The following is a 24,335-nucleotide window of genomic DNA, read 5'->3' as shown; positions in this document are numbered from 1 at the left end:
AAAAAAAAAAAAGGTACATCTCTACCCAAGAATATCTATATCTATTATATAAAAGAAAGTCGTGTTAGTTACTCCACTTATAACTCAAGAACGGCTGAACTGATTTAGCTGAAAATTGTCAGGGAGGTAGTTTAGAGCCAGGAGAAGGACATAGGATACTTTTTATCCCGTTATTTATTGCCATTAAGGCGGAACAAAGTTCGCCGGGTCAGCTAGTCTATATATATAAAAGAAAGTCGTGTTAGTTACACCACTTATAACTCAAGAACGGCTGAACCGATTTAGCTGAAAATTGTCAGGGAGGTAGTTTAGAGCCAGGAGAAGGACATAGGATACTTTTTATCCCGTTCGAAATTAAAAAAAAAAGTCTGCTTATTTATTGCCATTAAGGCGGAACAAAGTTCGCCGGGTCAGCTAGTATGTATATAAAAGAAAGTCGTGTTAGTTACACCACTTATAACTCAAGAACGGCTGAACCGATTTAGCTGAAAATTGTCAGGGAGGTAGTTTAGAGCCAGGAGAAGGACATAGGATACTTTTTATCCCGTTCGAAATTAAAAAAAAAGTCTGCTTATTTATTGCCATTAAGGCGGAACAAAGTTCGCCGGGTCAGCTAGTCTATATATATAAAAGAAAGTCGTGTTAGTTACACCACTTATAACTCAAGAACGGCTGAACCGATTTAGCTGAAAATTGTCAGGGAGGTAGTTTAGAGCCAGGAGAAGGACATAGGATACTTTTTATCCCGTTCGAAATTAAAAAAAAAAGTCTGCTTATTTATTGCCATTAAGGCGGAACAAAGTTCGCCGGGTCAGCTAGTCTACTATAAAGTATACGTACCTCGGGCGGCAGCGTGGGCGACATGCTCTTGTTCTTGGAGAACATGCTGGTGCGCCGGCTGGACGACGCCTCGGAGCGCCGCCGGCACGCGCCTGCCATCCACGTGCACAGCCGCGTGCAGCAACTAGTTCACAAATAACAAGTAAGTTTAATATACACAAGTATATTTAGCTCACCACGAAACAGAACTATTAATAAATACAGAACTATTAGTAAATACACAAAAAAACATCTAAAAATCTAATAAATAATAATACACTTTAAGTCTTCCTGTTCAGGGAATTTAGACGAACAATAAAAGATTTAGATTTTGGAATAATAGGTTTATAGATTTACCAAGTTTGAATATAAATACAATGCAATCAAGTTAATAGTTCGGGAGGCAAAAGAGGTCTGTCGTTGGAGTGCGAATTTGACAGCTCGGCGCGGGAGCGGCCACGTTACGCGCTGTGATTGGTCCCTAGATCAGCAGCGACATTATGGCGTAGACACTTCCTAACCTCAATAACCTACGTCTTCACCTTTTCAGCCAATGTTAACAGCACAAATTATGTACCTACTAGGTATTTTTTTATCGTTGCAGGCAATGAAAGTCCACTGGTGGACGCAAGCCCCTCTCAAGAAACAGTCATCATCATTATCATCATTTTCAGCCATAGGACGTTCACTGCTAAACAAAGACCTCCCCCAAGGATTTCCACTACGACCGCTCGCATCCAGACACCTCCCGCAACCTTCACCAGATCGTCGGTCCACCTAGTGGAGGGCCTGCCCACACTAACTACGTCGTTAATTTTGTATGTTTGTAACGAATAAACCCATAAAATTCTGATCCCATTTAAAAAATTCCACTATTATAATGGATCACACCGAAATTCACGCAGCATATCAGCAGCAAAAAGCTAGCATGGGACCCACCTCTCGTTCCCACCGCTGCAACTCCTGTGTAGCCAGGATCTACAACTTGACCACCAATAAGAACTCAACCAGTGAAGATCAAGTACGGTAGGTCGGGAAAAGGCAAGTAGTAAATACTTTTTAATATCTATCAACAACACACTTAACTATAACTATTTCTTCACTTTTGTAGCAGTCAGTGAAACTAATGCACTGAAAGGACACTTCAACACTGCGCTATAAGAAACTGAAATGCAATGCACCATGTTGGGCGCCAAGCATAATTTTTACAAGTTCTTTTTTGTTTCATTATCAAGCAAAAGAAATGCACAAATTTTATTTTGTAGATAATAAAGCAAAGTAAAAATGCATGAAATAGTTTTCTTTCAAAGAATTCAAATGAAATTTGTAAGTTGTGTGCAATTTCACTTTGATTTAAGTTACCAAGTTCATTGGTATTAAAACTTTTCTGTATTTTAGTGGTTAAATACAGTCTGGATTAAAAGGTTTTATTCCCTTCAAATTTGTTATGAGCGTTGAATAAATAGCATAATATAATTATTAAATCTGGTAAATAAGCACGTATTTATAAATAAAACAAATAAATCTTTGGACAATTTCACACAGCGCCAGCTAGCCCCAAAGCAGGCCTGGCTCACTCCGCGCGGTACATCCGATAATTACCTACAGCGAAGCGCCCCGCCGGCGGGTATTATATCAGTCGAGTGTCACGCGCGCGCCCGTCAGGACGCTGGCGTGCGTTGTAGTACCTAATTCTATAATCGAAGTATTATTTAAAAATGGACATAAAGAGAAATTTAAAATATTGTGCGGCGTTCGGGTGTTTAAATTCGAAAAGAAATCTACCGGGTTTATCTTTTTTTTTCGCTTCCCAAAGATGCTGAAAGGTGTTGGCCATGTAGGTAATCAATAATTCTTAGGATAGTATAGGAACCTAACCTACCATGACTACTGCTCAGAATTCGTACGTTCGTTTCAGCCAAATGACGTCCACAGCTGGACAAAGGCCTCTCCCAAGGTTTTCCATAATGAATGCATACTTACTACATACGTACCTCATTACAAATAAGTAGATTAATTATTTTTTCACTAGACAGCAACCCTAACAGCGTAAGAAGAGTTCAGAGGCACGCGATATAAAGAGACAAAACTTGTAGGTGAATAAAATTGTAGGTACGTAGTGCTGTGCGAGCTGAATTCCACTGTATCGCGTCGTAGCAAGACTCGCATTTATTTAAATCGTTTTGCGGAGTAATCCTTCTGTACCTGTACTATTACTTATTCTGTGCCCAAAGTAAGCAACTTAATGCTTGTGTTATGGGTGCTAGCTTAACGGATATACTACTTATATACTTTTTTTTGTATACATAAATATTATACATAGTCACACCCAGACCCGTCACAGAAATTAAAATTCATCATTTCAATTTCTGCCCGGCCGGGAATCGAACCCGGGACCTCTCGGCATAGTAGTCCGTTCTGAACCACTACACCAAACGGCCGACTAATTTATTGTACGTGCTTACGTATTAGGTACGTTAAAACTTTAAAGCCAATATACCTACTGTGTATTTGTAAGTGTGTAAGATAGGGACTACCTATTCCCAATAAATCCGGGCCTTTTCAAGGCGAGAGTAAATAGGCACTTACAGGGCAGATATGTACCATCCTAGACTGCATCTCACTTAACGTACTTACCATGTGCGATTGCGGTCAAATACCTGCCTTGTCTTGGATAAAAAAATCTCTTTCCCACGGCTGTAATTGCTATGTAGCTAGGATCTAGGTACCTATAGTTTGATCACCAATAGAACCCAACAAGTGAAGGCCAAATTAACCTAAGTTGTAAGATCTAAACTAAAGAAAAGTTTCTTACCCTGGCGGTGGTCGGTCGCTCAATATGCTGTCCCTTCTCTCCTCCCCGCGCCTTTTCCCCCAGCAGCCCGTCTCGGCGACCACGCCGGAAACCGGCGCGTCCACCACGCCCGCCGACATGACGCCGGGAGAAACCACGCCGGACACGTCGCCGACGCGCCGCCGGCGGCCGCAGCACCCGCAGAATATGTCGAGGAAGGTGAGCTTGCGTTTTATTTCGTTTTCGAATTCTATTGTTGCTTCCTGTGGAATAGAGTTGTGCGAATGTAGAAGATTTATTTCCTACTTGATGACCCCCGTATAAGTTCGTATTTGGGGTTACACCGGTTAGGCCAATGTCGATTGTTGAAATGTGGCCAAGTTTGTGATAGCGAAAATGAACACACGACAGCACATCAGGCTACCCATTTTTGTTGCAAACTCGCCCCTATTACAACTGCACAAGACAACCCACAGTGTTTACCTTGACGTGCCGTCGTCTGTACAAATACAAAAAATCATAAAGCGAGATTTATGTTTAGAAGGTAGGTTACCTAATATAAAATACAGGCATTCAATTACTCTTGGACAACTTGAGAGAACCAGAAGAATCACGATGCACTGTTTTGCTTCACTTGCCCACACTCATGCACGTTCACGAACACTTAATGGTTAATAATCGACCATTATTACACATTAATAATCGCCCAAACACGAATTTGAGGAAATAAAACAAAACCGCTAACATGACGCTTCAGATTCCCGCCAAGAAGTCCAATTACTCTTTCATACCATGTAGGCTCTTCTTCATGTATCAGTTTCAAGACGCCTTCGGGTACACAGCAATTTCCCCACACGAAAATATGATTTATAATAATACATGTTTCAATGTTTTTAACCGACTTCGACAAAAAGAGGAGGTTCTCAATTCGGTTGTTACACTTATTATCACTTCACTGAGTTTTAGAACAACACAGACACCACTTTTACTGATTTGTACTAATAGCCTATGAATCCATTACATTAATAAATCGACCATGTTTTTTGTTCAACTACCTTGCACAAAGGCTTAGTATTGCCATTCAGCGAGGAAATGCAGCCAGCATCCTCGCCTCTTTGCCTCACGGACACACTTTCATTTTTGAGTAAAATAAGTATATTTTTATTTTGTTTAGAGTTAAGTTTGCCTTAGTTTAAAAAAAAAATTCTGTTTATTGTAAATAAAAACATGATACTACCTTCTGTCTTCAAAAAATCTATCAACTTTTTTTTTCTCGAACGTTCCATTTCATGCAATAATGTGAATTGTCAGTCTGTATTTATTTGTGTTATAAGTGTTAATAATTTAGCAATAAAGATAGACAATAATCTTCTTATATTTTAACGTGGCAACATTACATCTTACAATTTAATTACTCGCTTATCAAACAAAGAAATTAGAAACCCAACGTGTTAAGTTTATTCGAGTACAAAGAACTAATTGGCCAATAAACACTAGACCGATTGCGTCGCCCAGGGTTAGCGGTTAGCGGCCCAGTCAGCCCCCTGAACTATGCAAATGGGAGGAAATCGAGTGCAAGTCTGAGAAACCTATTAACACTAGACCCGTACTATGGGTGTTTATTTTACCGAGCGTCGTGAGAATATAAAACTAATTCGAATTGCCTAAGGCTTCAACCACACCAACGGGTGCAGATCGCCATCGGCCGGCGCGATCAAAGGCCAATGACAAGTCGCGCGACCCATGACAGTTCACGCGACCTGTCATTTCCCTATGATCGCGCCGTGATCGCGCCGGCAATGGCGATCTGCACGCGTTGGTGTGGTTGAAGCACAAGACAGGAATCGAATTCACGAATTTTCGCTTGCCAAGCAACTGCTCCTAACTTATCTGAGCTACTTAGACATTAGGTGAACCCGTCGAAATTTTCAGGAGTAATACACTGTTACGGCCAGGGTTTGCATCACCAATCAGACCGTCCTAGTAGCCTACTAGTCTAAACTATAGCTACTAGCGTCCAGAAAGTCAAAATTCTAATTTATAGAGCTTCCTCGTTATGGATACGTTATGAACGTATCTAAAATACCACCAAACTATAATAATTATCATCATTATTTAAGCCACAGGACGTCTTCTGCTAAACATAGCCTCTCCCAATGATTTCCAGATCGCCTCCTGCAACATTTACAGACTTAATACATACCTTTCCTGCTGCTCTCGCCACCTCCCGTATTTGTTCTGGGTCTTCCACGTCTCCCTTCTTACAGCAGTTCAACTTGCTCAGCGTTCCTTTCTTCTGCGCATCTTCCATCTCTGTCGCCTCGTCATCCTCGCCCTTGATGCAACAAGGACAGCACTTCGTCTTGCACTTCCCCATGAGTCTTTGGCAGATGTTGGGGGGTTTGGGATGCTGGTCTTCTGGGGGTGGCGTCGGTTCTGGCGTGTTCTTCTCATCTTTGGAAGTCTTTCTGTGCCCGCGCGCTGGGGGCTTCGGTGTTGTACTTGTACTTTGCGGAAACCTGACAAGAGGATTTTGAAAATGAAATTTTGTGGATTGGCGCCCAACGTGGTGTTTTTGTAAATAGCGTTTTAGAGGTAGAACGTATCATATGCTTGGCTTAAATTAATTAAAGTAAGTTTTGATTAATAGAGGGTTCGTGTCAAGATATTTACATAAAAGGGGATATTTTAAATCAAGAAATAAATACAAGTACTAAATTTTTAAGTAGGTAGGTATAGTTGGGCGCCAAAAGTCAATCAATATTGTATAAATATAACATAACCCTTGGATTTTTTTGGTATTAATACAACAATAAAAGAAGCATTTGGGCTACGGGCTAGAAAGATGAGTGTTTTGATGTTTAGAAAAAGGAACACAGTACTTTTTATCCATCCAATTAACATAAATATCTAAGTTACATACATTGTGTTATGATAATTCGTCGTGTTAGTAATAAAGTTTAGTTTCGAATGTACGGCAGGTGTTCAAGTGAAATGAAATATGACTTTGGCCGGTCGTTCGTTGCTCGGTAATTGTGTTGAAGTGAGGCGTGCATGCGATGTGTTAAGCCACGTTACCTTATCAATGCGGCAGGCCCGAGATATCTGAACGAAATACAAAATATATAGTTTCCATGCTATATACAAAATGAAGTATAATTCAATAAAACTGGCAAAAACATGAAGACATTAAATACAAATTCAATTTATTCATATTTTACCCGTTGTCATCGTCATACCGCTTTGGCAGTAGTTCATTTGGCAGTATGTACACCGTTCTGTTGTGTATCATCGTTATTACAAAATATCCACAAAGAGGTCACACATCATCTCGATTCACATTTCAAATCAAGATGGAAGCACTAGTTTAAAAAACGTAACTGTCATTGTCATTGATTTGAGAATTTCGCGCGCGTTTTCACAGATTAGATAGCACTACCCAGCACAGATAACAAACATCATTGACGAAGGAGTATTTATTTCGCGCCATAGCGGGTTGAGAACGACGGGCGAATGTTTCAACACGCAAGGGTCGACTAACGCTTGAACCAATTTCTTAAGGGTTGAATCGAGTGCCAAGTATTGCGTGGTTTGCGGCGTGTGCTCGGCATAATGAGGCTTGTCGATACACAAAGAAAGTAATAGTGAAATTAGCTGTTATTAAATGCGAAGGACGGCCGTTAGCGCTCTTGTGAGTTGGAGAATATGTATTAAAAATTACTGAGTAAACCTCACTGATGACTCATGAAATTTTGAAGCGTTTTTCAAAGAACAAAAACACTGACAAAAGTACACTAGAGTTTGTCATTTGCTTTTTGGTCCCTTGAAAGATTCATAACGTTTGACACCAGTGTCTTTAATTTTGTTGTAAACGAGTTTAGTACGAGGTATCAGGAATTCAGGAGATTGATTACAGATAAAAACGTTTATTAACATTATAAAAGATAAAAAAGATTATGAAAAAGCTAACATAATGTTACAGGATTAGATTTTTTTAAGGATTTGCATCTACTTCACACTTTTATGTAATGATTTTAACTTGGGAGTTTTAAAAACTAACTAGCAAAAAAAATAAATCATAAGGTTCAGAGTTGTTGTGGTTAAGTGGAATAGCGCCATCTAGCAACGCCAATAAGAACAACAGTTAGACTGACTCTGAAATAAAGTTCAGAGCTGCTACATAGATGGCTGCCTTGTGCATCGTTGGTAAAGTATTTATTACCCGACTGCAGAAAGGTGAGTAGTGTTTTAATTTCATTGAATGCTTTAAAAAGACTAGTGTGGGGCGTCCGTCTTATTACAGTTTTAAAACTCATAAAACTCTTTTATTTTTGCAAAAAGGCCTGTAAAAAGCACTTTTACACGTCCCAGTATTAACCCTACCACTGCTTCGGGACAATAAATGGGCCAGTGCTGAGAAGAAGCAAGCGCAAGAAACTCAGTCACTATTGTCAGCCACAACCACAATTTTCCACAACAACCCGAGTGATGATGGTTGAATTAAACTATCACTTTTTGTAAGTAATAATGTCTTGTAATAATCTAAGTAATTTTTATTTAATCTAAAAATAATAGTGAGTTCTTTTCTTTTTAGTCTTATCACCTACCACTACAATTTATGTAGGCCAAGTGTTATTAATATTAAACGCGAAATATCACACACTTTAATGTGCTATGTAGAACTTTATTTTTGGAATAATTGCGGTTAATTAGTATGTATATTACTTGTGGAGTGCCCTAGAAAAACTTAAGAACCTTTAACGCGTGTGTGACACGCAGTTGACGTCTTGTGACGGTGACTAGTGATGTTAGGTGTCGATAGCTAAAGCAGTCGATAATAGTGATGTATGTAAATCACTCCTCACGTAAAGATGGCTGAATTAATATTCATAGGTAGGGAGAGCTTGAGACACAGGGAAAAACACTCGAGTTTTTATTCCAGTTTTTAAATACCTATTCATAAATTCAAACTACAGGTTAAGAAAATCCTTATGAAAAAAGGATACCACGATTATTTAAATGACTGTATTTGGTTGAAAAAGAGGCTGACAAAAGTGACTAAGTTTCTTCCGCCACTTCTTAGGACAACATATGGGATGTTGTCCCGAAGTCGTGGTAGGGCAAGCTATATTTAGGACGTGTATAAGCCCTTTGGGCCTATGTTCTGAATAAACTATTTGATTTGATTTGAGTAGGGACATAAAGATCGGTCCTGAGCCGCTCGCAACCAGGCACCTCCCGCGACCCTCACCAGATCGTCGGTCCACCTAGTGGGAGGCCTATGCGGTGCGATAGTCTTTCTGAGGCAAACCGAAATTCAAGCAAGCGAAGTCATAGCAGGCCTGTTCATCTCCGCGAGTTTACATCGAAAACAAAACACGCACGATGGCCCACCTACAGGATACTATTCGACAAGGCCTCACATACGAGCGAACATTGACTCACGCACGCGTATTCTTGTGTATGATGGAAGAAAATAAAGAAAATGGTGTACTAAATACTGTGCAGTATTTAACTGCCTAAATAATAATAAAAACACATAATGTACTTTTTTAAGTTGCCTCAAGACACTGAGAGGTAAATAAGTAGTTAATATTATTCATGATAATTCATGCTAAATCATGTATTTCCTCCGCCATTTTCCGCAGTTTGGCACCTCACGTCACATCATTTTACCGAAGTCAGCCCTATAGCTTCGGCGCAGTGCCGATCACTGACGTTTGTCAAAAAAATGGTGCTTGACTCTTGAGACAGGCTAAATTACACCATATTGTTAGTGAAATTGAGCATACATTTTTTTAAATACCTTCGCGAAGTAAAACTTCTGTACGTAGTACTTATTATTATTCTGTGGTCATAGGCAAAACCTAGATTTTCTATATAACTAGTACGAAAACTCTGAATGAACATCCTACCTCAACATACCGAAGGATTTACACCGGCCTTTGTTGGCCGTCCGTTGATTTATTGGGGCCCACATAGATAAGGCGTGGTAGCACTTGTACGAATAACTTGTTTGGGGTGAACCGTGTGTGCTGTGATGGGTTACACAAAATGGGGAGTCAATTTCTAAGCGTAGTTACTGCATTGGTTTTTATTAATAACATTGATTTTTTAACACATATGGCTTTATTACAAAAAAGTTAAACACAGATTGAACACTTGTTTAAAATGATATTTTCATACATGTCACTATAAACTAGTGTTTAATGCGCGATAAATTTTTGTAATAAGACGGATTAAGTTTTTAAGAGCAAAACAGCAAAACTTTTCTTTTTGTTTTCATCAGCAATCAGCATATTTACACGAGCTCAGTTTGGGCTTAAATTTAAGCTTTAAGTGATTTAAAAATAGCATTTGAAATAAATGATTAGATAAGAGAATCATCAATTTCATCTCATGTTATCTTTTAACGCGTTGATGTCTTTTATTCGGTGATCATTGTCTTATCATATTTTATTTAATTATTAATTATTTATTCATAATATGACTGATTTGATTCATTAATTATGACATGTGTGAGTGTAAAATGACCAAGAATATTATTATTATTATGAAAACCTACGTCGATTTTTTTATATGTTGAGACGCGTTAGTACACTTAGTACCTAATATAAATACAAACACGTATTAAAGTAAATGTCCGATGATTATGAAAACTCATAAAAAACTCATAAAACCCATAAAACTCATTTATTTCTGCAAATAGGCTTTAAAAAAGCATCTTTACACGTCCCAGTATTAACCCTACCACTGCTTCGGGACAATAAATGGGCCAGTGCTGAGAAGAAGCAGCGCAAGAAACTCAGTCACTATTGGACAATATAAGTTAACCTGTGCCTCAATTCATGTGCCGAGTTGCCGCAGGGTTGCCAAAATTTAATATAAAACTTGTATACGCAACGGAAATTAGATTATTATTGAGCGATTGAGGTAATTCAGGCTGAGGGCGAAGCCTTGAGCCGTCGAAGCTACTCGTATCTGCCCACGACGAATTAGCTTTCGCTATACTTGGAGCTTTGGAATTGGAAAAGCTTGGATAATAGAAAATAATTGTAGTAATGACGGTGAGGTTAGTCAGTTTGTTTTTTGTTGTAAATTAAAGTGAAATGGCCGTGAACGTGGGCGGAGTTCTATGAACTGTCTACGTAATGTAATTCGTTCAAATATGTCAATAAATTGGTACGTTAGATTTTATATATTATAGCCAATGAAAGTTTAAAATGATTGTAGCTGTGATGATAATAATGATGGAGTTTTGTGTGGTCTTGTGTTTAGAGAGGTCTACGCTCTTACACCTTGGGTTCAATTCCCAGTTTTGATTGTTTTTGGTTAATCTTACACCGGTCGACAAAAAAAATTTTTTTTTGCGCATAGATTTTACTTATTACATTCTGATTATATAAGCAAATGTATATAAAAAAGTGCGATTACAAATCGAAAATATTTTTTAAAAAAATAGAAGTTATAGCGATTTGAATTTTCCATCTTCATAGTAGAATGTCTCTCAAGATGCACGTCACATTCTCATTGGGATATAATATTTATAAATAATTATGGGGGCTTGTTCGCAAGAACAAGGGGCACGCTTTCATCAAAATATAGTGGGATTTGAGAAACGACGTTACCAAGGCCAGTATACTGAAAGCATGATAGGGTTAGATTTTTATGAAAAAAATCTTCTATGGAACATGACAGGAAATTAGAAATTTTCATTTTTTTAATAAATACTAGCTGACCCGGCGAACTTTGAACCGCCTTAATGGCAATAAATAAGCAGACTTTTTTTTTATTTCGAACGGGATAAAAAGTATCCTATGTCCTTCTCCTGGCTCTAAACTACCTCCCTGACAATTTTCAGCTAAATCGGTTCAGCCGTTCTTGAGTTATAAGTGGAGTAACTAATACGACTTTCTTTTATATAACAACGTGTCCCAAAATTCAAGGATAAGCCGGCGCCGCAGGGTGGACATAGTCATGACTGCTTTAGGAAAAATAAGAAAAAAAATCTATCTCAATTATTTTTTAAGTTACACAATAAATTATGAAATTCGTCGAAAATTGACACCCCTTATGATATTTTACATTACCACGACTACAATTTTTCAAATACTTCAGTTTTTTTGTTTGTATCGGCAACTTAAGTAGTGCTGCTGTCCACCCCAATTCTTAAAACCCTCAGAATCCTTGCAGTTTTTACACAAAAGTTAATCAAAATATGATATTTCCTTAAAATTTTGAACGATTTTTACTTACACTCCACTTTGACTCGTCGTTTTGTTAAAAAACAGTATGAACACTACTGCGGCAAGTTTTTTATAAAGTTGACGCAACTATCCAAGATTCCGAAATGGTATAATACTCTAAGAAAACTAGTCGCAAAAAAGATATGCGTACCATTTTTACAAGCATTTCGCTTGTAAGTTAGTATGAGATAAATCTTGCAACTGAATTTAAAACCAGTTCTCCTTAACCAATTGAGCTGAAATTTGGTATACTTGTGTAAATACGATGACAATGCAATATTATGGTACCATTGAGCTGGATGGAGTATGGAGGTGGCCATAGGAACTCTTAACGAAACGGCGGAATTACATCTAGTTTGGGTTCGTTGGACTTGTCTTTTCGAGCACTTTAGTGCTAGACGATGTTCAGGGTCCTGATGGTGAAGTCAAGAGGTGGCAGGAGCTGGCCATAGGAACTCCTAAACGAAACGGCGGAAGCTTATCGAGTTTGGGTTCGTTGGATTTGTCTTTTCGAGCACTTTAGTGCTAGATGATGTCCAGGGTCCTGATGATGAAGTCAATTATAATTTTCAAACGAAGTCAAGCTTGTTTTTAAATAAGTTTTTTTTATTACAACTTTATTTTAAGCTTTTTAGTTGTTTCTCAATCTCATGGCCTAAGTGCTCGGGAAGACAAATCCAACGAACCCAAACTCGATAAGCTTCCGCCGTTTCGTTTAGGAGTTCCTATGGCCAGCTCCTGCCACCTCTTGACTTCATCAACATCATCTAGCACTAAAGTGCTCGAAAAGACAAGTCCAACGAACCCAAACTAGATGTAATTCCGCCGTTTCGTTAAGAGTTCTTATGGCCACCTCCATACTCCATCCAGCTCAATGGTACCATAATATTGCATTGTCATCGTACTTACACAAGTATACCAAATTTCAGCTCAATTGGTTAAGGAGAACTGGTTTTAAATTCAGTTGCAAGATTTATCCCATACTAACTAACAAGCGAAGTGCTTGTAAAAATGGTACGCATATCTTTTTTGCGACTAGTTTTCTTAGTGTATTATACCATTTCGGAATCTTGGATAGTTGCGTCAACTTTATAAAAAACTTGCCGTAGTAGTGTTCATACTGTTTTTTTACAAAACGACGAGTCAAAGTGGAGTGTAAGTAAAAATCAATCAAAATTTTAAGGAAATATCATATTTTGATTAACTTTTGTGTAAAAACTGCAAGGATTCTGAGGGTTTTAAGAATTGGGGTGGACAGCAGCACTACTTAAGTTGCCGATACAAACAAAAAAACTGAAGTATTTGAAAAATTGTAGTCATGGTAATGTAAAATATCATAAGGGGTGTCAATTTTCGACGAATTTCATAATTTATTGTGTAACTTAAAAAATAATTGAGATAGATTTTTTTTCTTATTTTTCCTAAATCAGTCATGACTAGGTCCACCCTGCGGCGCCGGCTTATCCTTGAATTTCGGGACACGTTGTATATAATATAGATTTCGACTCTATTTTAATTTTTCTCTTGTGAGAATGAATCTTAAATGGATGTTTGTTATGTTTTAATAGTTAGAAAGAATTAATGAAAGAAAGAAAAAAATATATTTGGCAACAAATTAAATCATCTCTATGTTCATGTTTCATACATTCATTGATATGAATTTTTCTATTTTTTTACACATAAAAGCAAATTCAGAACAATTTTTTGTTGTTATTCTTGTTTCTAGGTTATAAAGCAATAAAAATAAGCTATGCATAACCCATGTGCAAAAATACTGTAGACAGTTGTTATGGTGGTATAGCCCGACCAGGAACATAAAAACCCTCGCCATGTTGCGGAAAACTAATGGTACTAATTTCTTTTAATGGCAACAGTAACTGAAAACTTCATTGACATGTCACCTTGCATGTCAGTCTATTGCTGTCAAAGTGTAAACAAACTTTATTTTAAATGTGCGCAATTGATTTTGTGAATTAAATTGCTAAAATCTTTTTATAGTCGTGAAAGAAAAGTGGTTCACAATGTGTTAAAGTATTTGTCGAAGAGAAATACTAAGGGTTCGGACAATATTTTCATTGAATAATGTTTCCGACAAAGGTTGTCAAATTGACTGACATGTTTATCGTATAGTACAGTCCACTATGAAAATTTGCTGTGGTTTGTTTCAACTATCTATATTAAAATTTTTGTCACTTTCTAAGTGTTGAATTTTATGGAATTGGGAAAGAAGTACCGAGTTTGAAGCGTTCATGAGCAGACATTGCAGTTGAATATTCAAGTTCTGAATTTGATTATTGATGAATAATAAAATAAATCCTACTAGCTCGATTGATGGTTTCATTTAATTTATTTAAACCAGGTTACCTATAATAATATTTTTTCGTTAATTTACGAAAATATCAAATTAGCCCGTAATCCTGAATCCTGATACATAAAGTTAGCCTATTAATTTAACACAGGTACGACTGTACTCAGTGTTGCACTATCAAATGCAATTGACGCGCCTCTGTGCCAGGGTTTTTTTGTTCCTGGTCAGGCTATAATTAGGTATTGTCAATGTATTCCAAATTGTACTCGTAAGTAATTAGTGTCAATTAAATAAAATCAGTCATACCTAGTCAAACCCAATATTTAAGCTAGAATTTAGATTTTATTACGAATTTTCCTATTTTTAATTCTTCTCTCTAATTAACATACATACAGAATGTAAATTTCACAGTAGAGAAAAGTTTCTAAAATACCCTGCGCGGTTGGGCAGCAGATATATACTACCGATTACTACCCAGCCTGTGACGCGTTACGGTTAGACTGGGCGTACGGTAGTACCGAGCCAAGATTTAATAATCAAAACAGCATTTTCGCTAAAACAAAAGTTGTCATACCTATGTGAGATCTAAAATTTAATCTTGTAATAGGGTGAATTTCAGCATTATTTCAAAAAGTATTTTAACCTCGGTTGACACTTGCTAAATTATTCGTGTTCGTTTAGTTAGTCTGGAAATGTCATTTTAAACTACAGTTCAACATGCGTATAACTTTTCATTAGTTAGGTGGTTAGAGTTTGAGCCAATCACAGATCTGAATCTGTCCGTCCATATTATAGGTGGGTATAGATTAATATTTAAGTAAATATAACAATAATTTTAGTTTAATACAGAAGTGTAGTTTCTAAGTTTAATGCATAGTGAATATCTGCTGCAGAACTTGGCTTCCCATTTCCCTTGTTGTCCGATATGGTAATTCTCGCTAGGTCACGCGACCAGACGTCGCTCGATACGTGACCGTCGTCCTGGGGCGACACCCCCGGAACCAGGACAACTATCCTTTATGTACGGTTTGTTTTGCATGTTTGTAAGCGAGCAAGATGAATAGTTAATGTTATTGAAGCTGGAACTGCAAGTCTTACAAATACGATTTACACTAGGGAAGCTTGGTGGAAAATTATTTATGAATGCTCGGGCAGTGTCGTCAATCTTTATAATCAATCTAAATCAGTATGTGAAGGAGGTGTACTTTTATTAAATAATTCGTGCGAGATAAAAAAAAAGTTGCAAATAAATAAGTACACAACCTTGTAACATAAATTAACTGAATGTGTAAATAATTACACAAGCTATTTTCCATAAGTCTCAAAAATTGAGATGTATCAATTTATTTGAATGCCTAATTAATTAATTTTTATTCGTATAAATAACTTTGACTAACGCCTTGCACAGTATATTATCTATCTCCACCAATAAATTGATTTCCTTCATAGGTAAATTAAAGAGATCGTCGCTACCAAGTATCAAGACCATCTAAAGCTAAAAAGTATTCGTAATGTATGAATGAAGCTCTATTAGATCCAAAAAGATTTAAAGTGGAAATATAACTTGGCCCTTGTAACTTTTGTATCCTACAATACTATCAACATAACTATCCACTACTCCGTCATCATCATCATCATCATTTCAGCCACACTGCTGAACATAGGCCTCCCCAATTATTTCCACATCGCCCGGTTGGTAGCGGCCTGCATCCAGCGCCTTCCTGCTACCTTTATGAAACTACCTTTACTCCATTGCGAATAATAAATAAAAAGAAACTTAAAATGCACGTCGCAAACCGCTATAATCACCGTGATATTATGGTCTCTATGGGGAAAACAGTGAAAAGAAGTTTCTCTGTGGATTACCGCACACTTTCCTTTGACTTATGCGTAGGCGGGTTTGATTCCCGGGAGTGTCAGTCGTGCTGGGATTTGGTTAGGAAGTTATATTATGTATCAGATGTTACATACATATAACTGTTAAATATTATATTTGTAATGTTTAAATTAACTTTGTAACAATACACACTTATGTAAAGAAAATGCTGACATAATGACAAAGGTGACCGAGTTTCTTCCGCCACTTCTTCTCAGCATCAGCCCATATAATTGTCCCGAATAGGAGGTAGGGCAAGCTATATTTGGGACGTATACAAGTGCCCTGGTGGAAAGGGCATAAGATAAATTTTTGGTTTTTATAAGCCGTGATTGATATGGAATTAGTTTTATTTCTAGGTCGGCCAATGTGGTATACTGTATACAAAATTACGACTAAACGATCTAAGCTACAAAAGACGAACAAGTCGTAAATGAAGTTATTTTTTACTTAAAAACCTGTTTACGCCGTTAATGCACGTCTTTATGCAACTTTTCTTTACAACTATTTCGGGAAAACTGTTCTTTACAACTGTGTTTTGGCCATTATCTTGGAAGAAGCACAACAATAATACTCAGTCACTCCGTCACAGTCAGTTAGTTATTTTTACATCTTCATATCTTCATATTTTACTCATGAATTCATCATCATAATTCATTCAGTGATGTCCGAGTTCCGATTCACAACAGATGTGTTTGAAATGTTACTACCGGTTAAATTTTGATTTCGTGATTTTAGAATATAAAATGCTATTTCAGAATATTCTTACTTGTAGGTATATTATGATTTCTACACTTATGGGCTGATTTTTCAATCGTCAGATAACTTATAACTGAAGAATAAACTTGTCATTTTGACATATTTTCCAACTGAAACTGTCAATATGCCAAACTTATTCTTCAGTTAAAAGTTATTCAGCGATTGAAAAATCAGGCCTAAGTAATATTATGTGCAGTAAGCAAAAAAGTGATCATAGTATTAGTGATAATATTATGAACATAGTGTAAATAAAATCAATTTTAAAACTTACCCGCCATTGCTCTGCGATTTGTCCGAGTCATTTCCGTCGGCCATCTTCTTCGGAGGCGCCATCTTGTCCCCCGGCGTCGACAGATTCGAACTTTGCACTTCCACTTCCGGTTCTCCTTTGACCAGAGCTTCCGTCATTTTCTCCACTGTCTCCGCTGGCCCGTTTTTCTTTTTTTCATTAACAACCATCACTATTGGTTCTATCTCTTTCTTGACTTCTACTTTTGCCTTTTCTAAAACCTCTTTTGGCGTCTCAACAGGCGTAATTATGCTGTCAACGATCTTAGTCGCTTCAGACCGCATATCAGCTGCTGTCTTGTCCGCCTTTTTCACAGCCTCGTCTTTTATTTCTGTTAGTTTCTTCGCTACTTCATCTTTTGTCTCTTTCACTTCTGTCTTCGTTTTATCAGCTACGCTCTTGAATGTTTTGGGTGGCTCTTTTACTTTTGCCGCAGCAGCTAAAATGTTTTCAGGAGAAACTTCAGGCTCTTTTAATATACTGTCTATTTTTTGTCTGGCGCGCTCAACTTGAGGATTGTTGTAGGGAGGCTGTAGAAGTTTTAACTTTATACTATCGTCCACGAAGACTGGCGTGGGTTCTTTAGGTTTAGGGGCTGCAGCAGGTGGTTTCTTTTCTTCTACTTTAGGCGGTTTCTTTTCTTCTGTCTTCTCTTTCTCTTCAATCGCATCCTTTGTATCTGGTTTCATAGTCTCGTTATCCTTTTTTGTTTCTGACTTTCCTTCATTCTGTTCATCTTTAGGTGCTAAAGAGTCTCTAGAGTTAAGTCTCTCGAAGATACCCTTTTCTCTCGCTTTTTCCAAAGCTGCTGGTAGCTGATTGGTGACGGTGGTTACTACTGCAAGTGGCTGTGAAGTGATCGCTGCCGTCGTCATGGAAACAATGTTTCTCTTCGTCATTAGTACCAGTTCACCTTTCTCGTTCGTTATCTTGTCGTATTGCGTTTCATTGTCCTGTTTCATAACTTGCTCTTCGGCGTCGGTTCCCGAATCTACGCTCGTTTTCGTTTCCGCATTACTACACCCTTTGTCATTTTTTGTTTTCTCTTTTTGAGCAGATTCTGTTTTTTTTGGAGTTTTGTCGTCTTTACTCGAATCTTTCTTGGTACCAACTTCATTTAATTTAGTTGTAGATTTATTTTTCTCCGTCAAATCTTTTTTGCTATTTCTCTTTGCTAGTGGAGGTTTCTCATTTAAAGTTTTACTACTAGGGGTTCTTACTAAACTTTTCACACTATTGGTACGGCTCATAGGTTTTTTAGGCTCTGGTTTACTTACAGGAGCAGGTTTCTGCGTAGTTCTGGTGCTGGTTGTCCGAGCCACCGGCTTCCCTGGTACGTTGTTAGCTATTTTAGAAGAAGTGGAGGTCTTAGTTACAGTCTTTCGCTTTTCAGGGCTGGGGTCTCTACTGACAGTTCTGCTTGGCTGTCTAGAATTTAATCTAGACGTAGCAGGAGTGTTACCAGCAGTTTTGTTGGTTTTTCTAGTAGCTGGTGACGGTTTTGGTGTTGTTTTGGCAGAACTTGGCTTGAGGTCTTCAATAGGGCTTTTGTTTGGAGTACCTACGATAGGTGACAGCCTTTTTGAGTTGATAGATCTATTCGCAGGCGGTGGTCCGCCTCTTCCAGGTGATATTGGAGGTTTCCCTTTTATAAGAGCTGGACTTATAGTTAAATGTTGAGTACTTTTGCTATTTCTCTTATCGTGAACTTGGCTCCCTATCCTGATCGTTTCGTGTATACTGCTTGCACTACTCGACATGTACTTTTGGTTTTTCAGGCCATTTTCAACTGGCCGTCTACTCATAGAGCCGTCTCTTTTACTCATTCGATTAGGGGAAACGGAGTTTTGGCGTTTGGGAATTTTTGAATGTTTTGGAGATCCCTCGTTGGATTGAGGTTGCGATTTTGACACAGTTCGGATTCTAGACCTATGCGTTACAGGTTGGGCCATCCCATCCTCTGCATTTATGAACTCTTTGCTAGTAGCACGAATGTTTTCATAATGTAATATTGCCGACGGAGAGTTGGATCTGGACCTAAGTTTAATTTTAGTTGGAGAATTACTTCTAGAGTTAGTCCGAGAACAGACGACGCTTCTGATGGCGTCGCTTTTTGCATTTTTATCTAGCAAGCCCATCTCTTTGAGTAAAGCTTCTTCTTCTTCTAGTCTTTTCTGTTCTGCTTCAGCTTCGTGCCTCTCTCTGTTCAATTCGCTAATTTCTCTCACTTCTTCTATGTTTTCCTTGACGAAATTTCTGGGGGAGTGTGGTCTGCTCAGGGTGGGTATGGGAAGGGGTAGGGTGGCTGCTTGGGCCATCTTGTCGATCTTGGACAAGGAGTTGGTCCTTCGTCTCGGCGGCGAGTTGGCTCGGGAGTTGGCAGCTGAGGTTTTGGGCGTGTTGTGGCGGGAGGTCTCTTCTCTGAAGCCGCGACCTTGAAATAAAGAAAAAAGATTTAGTTACAACAGGTTGAAAGTAAAACACACATTGTGGCTATTACACATAATATTGTGACTATTTTATTTAGATCTTAAAAGCGGTAGATTATACCTGATTTAGTAGATATAAAGTAGGTAAATACTATGGACTACTATAACTGTTCATTTGTTGACGAATAATCATGTTTTGTGATGTTTATTGCAGATTCAAAAACTGAGTGACCATCCCTTCTGATTTGATTACCATGAGAATGAGGAAAATATATTTTTAACTTGATTGTGGAGAAAAAGGGTCATGTTTTTTTAAATGTGTAAGAGTTTAAATCCAATTACCTTTGAAAGGATTTCGCTTGTCGGATCTGATCTCCACGGGTAGCGAGCGAGGGCTGGTGGGGCGGGAGGCGACGGGAGTCTCCGTTAGTATCGCGAACGACGACTCGCGCTTTCGTTTCGATGTTGGCACCACGCTGTTGAAGAAGAAAAACACTGCTTGAAAAACTTGTAAACTGAGTATAGTTTGAAGCCACGATAGCCGAACGGTGAAGGGGTCGGACTAACCGACTCGAAATCTGAGGAATGCGGGTTCGAACCCCACCACCTCTCGACTATTGTGGTGAGCATATTCTAGCTAGTACTAGCTTAGTACGAGGGGCTAACGGGACTATTTTTGTGCAATACAAGTTAGTAACTTAAAAAAAATGATGATGCTACTTACAATTGTTAAGATCTCATAACATTTTAAAACTTTCGAGTTCCATTACATTTAAAACTGAAAGTAAATGGGACTCAATACAGAAATTTCTTATGACATCGTTGTACACGAGTACCTACTACGGACAACTACAGCGTAGTGACAAGGGGTTATTGTCGATTTGCCACAAAATCGATACGTTACGAAAAAAACCTGTGTATTATAAAGAATTTTGTCAATTCAATGAATGAATCAACTTTACAGCGATTTCAAATAGGTACACAAGAAATAAAGAATTTTAAAACTTTTAGCTCATTTACAGTCAGTACCTAATTGTACTAAATATTTTACTGATATATCTATTCGTAGAGGGGACCGCCATGATAAAACGGGACCTAAAATCTTCATTCTTGTGAAAACCGTAACTATGCATCCAAATTTTCTGAATGAAATGTAACAAAGCGTGATGATTTGCTGAACTTTTCCAGGATTAATTACAACACCGTGGCATAATGATAAACGACGGGTCTGCTCCTCATTCTGAAGTAACAAATTGCACCGGCCTACAAATTAATGTGGCGGCGTAAATTGAATTAAACTCCCCTTTTTAACGGTTATACAGGGTGGCCTTTTAAATGGGACAGATAAGACAGGTACCAAAAACGTTGTCATGGATCTTACATGCTGTATCGGAAAAAATGGAATATAGACTCAATATGTAGGTAGGCACAACAGGCACATAGCACATAGCTCGCAGAGCTGATGGTCGCTGGGGCAGAAAATATTTGGATTGGCGACCAAAAGCCGGAAGACGTAGTTTAGGCAGTCCCACTAGGTGGACCGACGATCTGGTGAAGGTCGCAGAAGGAGCCTGGATGTGGGCAGTGCAGGTTCGGTCTTTGTGGAAATCCTTGGGGTAGGCCTTTGTCCAGCAGTGGACACTGGACGTCATTCGGCTGAAACGAACGAACGATGTAGGTAACGCGAATGAAAGCCTTAATATTTTTCTCCTTGGATTGTTTAAAGAAATCGCTCGTTAGCTACATGACTGCCTAAAGTTTGTTGCAAAATTACACGAAGTAGAACTATAGGGCTAACTTTGATGTGCGTGCAGTTAAACAATTTATAACAAAATATTTTTAAAGACAAGTTCCGAAGTACTTGAAGAATCTTTTAAAGTATTAATTAGTTAATAATTATAGTTGATATTGTATAATTACACTCCTGTCATGTTTGTTTTTTGTTGTTTAATAAAATATTGCTTCTCGTGTACATTTCCCGGTTGATCGTAATTGGAACTACATTTGCAGTGTTTGTTATTGACAGTAGTTTTACAATTTAATTGAACAATTCTAACTTTTTACATAATAGGAAAATGAGCGATTACTAGTAAAAGTAACGTCAAAGTTAATTACAATATTTTATTTTCGCGTTCCATTTTCATTAAAATAAAGAAGCACGGGTCACACTCATACAATGGTGCGTTGAGACCCGTGTTTGAATTAAAGTCCTTGAACTTCCTATTGCCAAACGATAGGATAAGCTCAGCAACTCGATGGACTAACGACTTTAAGAAGATGATTTCCAGTGAAATGGTAAAGAAATAATTTGTATTGCCCTTTATTTAAACGAGTCACTTAGTTTTAGACTCAAAAAGCTATACAAATACAGCAATTTGAATTTGAAAAATATCTGGCTTTTTAGCACTTTTAAATTAACCCCTTATGATTGATGTTAGTTGAGTGTTAGGGTTGATTGATTAAAAGCCTTCAAGTGGCTGCCGGAAGTGAATTTTTCCGGAACTGTAACGTAACCAGTTACCATGTTCAGGGAATGATAAATATTTATTCCACCAAATATTTGACTATTTTGTAGATACATTTATTTTTGCATTGTTTCGTCTTTACATTGAGAATACAAAAACAATTTTCCCAACATATTGCCAAATTATGATGTCTGAATAAGTCGTTTCCCCATAACAATAGCATACATAATTTGGTTAAAAACAAAGGTTTTTCTTCGAACCCGGTGTAACCGGAAATGGAGTGATATTACCGTGATTACCGTTCGATGGGGGTTCAGTGGGTCACCGAAATGTAACAATAGCGAAAGTGAATATGCTTGTTGGTATGTAACATTTTATTTGTTGTTATATACCTTGTTATAGGTACTACACTCAACATCAAATAAACCGCACCTTCCGCGACGCGAACTTCAAAGATTTTCTTCTGACACAATCATGGTCCCCCAACAATATTGGTGTTATTTGAAAGCCCAATAAAGATCCTTTAAGAAAAACACATTTAATTTCTTAATAAATGAATAACATATACCATAAATGTGACTTGAAAAAAGACCTCACTTTGGGCTCACCTCTGGGATCAATTAGACCAAATTTTATAGTTATAAAACCAAATAATGATCGCACGTGTCCTCTTTAACAGATGGATAGCAATTAATTCCAACTTAACAGTTTTATAACCATGAAAGGTGGCTCAAGCGTAACTACCTATTTTTTGAAAAAGTGACCCTAGATACTTCTAAAGACACATTTTTGGGGTAAAAACCTTTCCTTTAATGAAATGAAGTTTAGAACTAGGCTTTAAAATGGTGCCAATATTGGTAGGAAGTGGGGATGCATACGTTTGAAAGTGCTTGTCGCGGGAGGTGCGATTTATTTGATGCCGAGTGTATAATGTCGAAGAAAGTTGGGTGTTCTAAGCGAAATGCATCTAGGAGGCCTCTTATTATTTTATTTTTTATTTTTTTGTTGCTTTCTTTTTGTTGTTTAAATTCAAAGTTGTAATTAGGTACTATATTATATTATGTTATTGTATTGTGTAAAGTTCACGGGTTGCTTACATTATAATATTATGCATGCTGTGGTTATCGTTTGTGTGGGAGCAGTTAGCTAGAGACCTTTGGCTTAATTTTTTTAATTGTGTATAATACTGTATCTCATGTTGATAGCCCAATAAAATAAATAAATAAATAAATAAATAAATAAATATTTCCCATGTTTTGGACTGTCAGAAGTTAGAACTCCTATCACTCCGCTATTCAATGAAGAGACGAAAGATGTTTTTTTTTTCAGAATTAACTTTATATTTATCTAACTTATGTAAGCAACACCGTCAGTCTTTAAATCGTTCGTTCGTTCGTTCGTTTCAGCCAAATGACGTCAAAGGCCTCCTCCAAGGTTTTCCACAATGCACGGTCCTGCGCTGCCGGCATCCAGGCTCTTCCCGCGACCTTTACCAGATCGTTGCTTCGCGATCGCCGTTGGGGCAGAAAAGTTCGCGAGTAGCGACCACGGGCTGGAAGACGTAGCGTGGGCAGGTCAGGTCTCCTACTAGGTGGACCGACGATCTGGTAGTCTTTAAATAATCACAAACAAATATAAATATCTTTGGAATTTTTACATCGCGCCATCTAGTCCCAACTAAAGAAATATTATTATGTTATGTACTTATAAATAATAAACGAAATCAACCACATTTATGCTTTAAGACTCTTTCAGAGTAATAAAGATTAAACGACAATAGATCGCTGGACACGCGATAGCCTATTGACTGAAAACCACGCGAGAACATCCGCGCATTAAAGCTAGTTTTAAATAATAATAGAGCTAAAGATTCTCTTGTGTATAGATTCGCAACTCGTAGAACGAAGCTCAAAGTTGATTTTATTTCAAAAATAGATTGAGCCTTTTGATTTATTTCAAGTCTAATCAAATCAAAACATCTATTTCAGACATACTTAGGTCCTTATACAGTATAGGTACAAAGCCCAAGCATAGGACAAAATCTATACGCCTGCATTAAATTGAGTTTTCAACATTGCTTTGTACTCGGGCTACGGACCTTACGCCCGTATTCACAAACATTACTATGAGGTCTCACAGTGCGCGTGGTCGCACAGGGTGACACACGAACCAATCACAACGCTCTATTCAACGCGTTCGATTTGCTGCTTCACTTATGCAAGCATTGTTTGTGAAATACGGGCGTTAGACTCGAAAATTCCGAGTTCCAATTCCAGGAGGGGTAGAAAATCGAATTAGTATGAATGAGTTTCCAGTTCTATGACTGAAAACATGAATCATCCTGATAATC

At 37.8% G+C, this 24,335-nt stretch overlaps 1 protein-coding gene across 1 annotated transcript in view; it reads right to left on the bottom strand.

Annotated features, from left to right (window-relative positions):
- The window catches only part of LOC135084448 (protein stum-like), a 75,165-nt gene that overhangs the window by 15,864 nt on the left and 34,966 nt on the right, over positions 1-24,335 (bottom strand). Inside the window, exons 2-6 of the mRNA XM_063979231.1 lie at positions 19,863-19,996; positions 17,074-19,525; positions 5,817-6,132; positions 3,635-3,876; positions 841-964 (exon numbers count right to left, since the gene is read on the bottom strand). Coding sequence (XP_063835301.1) covers positions 841-964; positions 3,635-3,876; positions 5,817-6,132; positions 17,074-19,525; positions 19,863-19,996 — 3,268 coding nt within the window. The remainder of the gene's footprint in view (positions 1-840; positions 965-3,634; positions 3,877-5,816; positions 6,133-17,073; positions 19,526-19,862; positions 19,997-24,335) is intronic.

The sequence above is a fragment of the Ostrinia nubilalis genome, chromosome 26 (assembly GCF_963855985.1).
Source record: "Ostrinia nubilalis chromosome 26, ilOstNubi1.1, whole genome shotgun sequence".
NCBI lineage: Eukaryota > Metazoa > Arthropoda > Insecta > Lepidoptera > Crambidae > Ostrinia > Ostrinia nubilalis.
Note: the sequence above shows the minus strand (reverse complement) of the source record. Positions and strands in the feature narration are given on the sequence as shown.